The 1,037-nt window shown below is 46.0% G+C and overlaps 1 protein-coding gene across 1 annotated transcript; it reads left to right on the top strand.

Moving 5' to 3' along the window:
- Positions 1 to 213: 213 nt before the first annotated feature.
- LOC120521256 (E3 ubiquitin/ISG15 ligase TRIM25-like) lies at positions 214 to 801 on the top strand (the record flags this gene model as incomplete). Its single annotated transcript, XM_039742995.1, has 1 exon — positions 214 to 801. A coding segment is annotated over one exon (579 nt), but the record flags the coding sequence as incomplete, so codon positions are not given.
- Between the last annotated feature and the right edge of the window lie 236 nt (positions 802 to 1,037).

The following is a 1,037-nucleotide window of genomic DNA, read 5'->3' as shown; positions in this document are numbered from 1 at the left end:
TAACTGTTCACCCTCAGTGTCTCCTCAGATGATCTTTTGTCAGCTCTCAGGTTTCTCTTTAAATCTCCTCCTCCTCCTCCTCCTTCTCACTGAGCACAGACAAACTTTCACTTTCGTTTCTTCACAAGTCACTTCCTTGTTTGTCTGACTGATCTCTCTGCCTGTTTCTCCTCGGGACTGACGATGTCCTAAGCCCAGCTGTTTGTATCACAGGACGAGTTCACCTGCTCGGTGTGTCTGGACATCCTGACTGGACCCCGTGTCACTGCTTTGTGGTCACAGTTTCTGTCGAAGTGCCTCACTGACTGCTGGGATCAGAGCCAAGTGTGCCGCTGTCCTCAGTGCAGAGAAATCTACAATCTGAGGCCACAACTGAGAAGAAACACTGTGCTGAATGAAATCACAGAGAAACTAAAGAAGACAGGACACAGTTCATCTCAGAAGTATGCTGGCCCTGGAGACGTGGAGTGTGATGTCTGTACTGGGAAGAAGTTCAGAGCGGTGAAGTCCTGTCTAACCTGCTTGGCCTCCTTCTGTCAGCCTCACCTGCAGCCCCACTATGAAGGAGCAGCCTGGAAGGACCACAAGCTGACTGATCCTGATGGAAATCTGAGGAGGAAACTCTGTGCAAAACATCAGAGAAGTCTGGAAATATTTTGCAAAACTGATGATTTGTGTATCTGCATGATGTGTGTGGTGACTGGACATAAAGGTCATGAAATAGTGGAGCTGGAGACGGAAAGAGAAGAAAAAGAGGTGAGTGGGATTTGGTGTTTAATTGAAACAAATTAAATAACAAGAGTTAAGGGATTTATAAATGCAGCGTAACAGAGAAATCTCTTCATCCATCTTATAAACGTGATTTTCCAAGGACTTAGAGTAGTGTGCTGAAGTCTATCCTGGTGAAACCTTGGGCAGGGCATGAAACAGTCCAGGATGGGATACCAGGCATTACCCATGAACAGCCGAAGGGAGTTCATTACGCCAAGCTGAGTATTTGTCTGTCTAATCAGTTTGTCTTTATATCTATAATGCTG

The sequence above is a fragment of the Polypterus senegalus genome, unplaced genomic scaffold (genome assembly GCF_016835505.1).
Source record: "Polypterus senegalus isolate Bchr_013 unplaced genomic scaffold, ASM1683550v1 scaffold_6911, whole genome shotgun sequence".
Classification (NCBI taxonomy): Eukaryota; Metazoa; Chordata; class Cladistia; order Polypteriformes; family Polypteridae; genus Polypterus; species Polypterus senegalus.
Note: the sequence above shows the minus strand (reverse complement) of the source record. Positions and strands in the feature narration are given on the sequence as shown.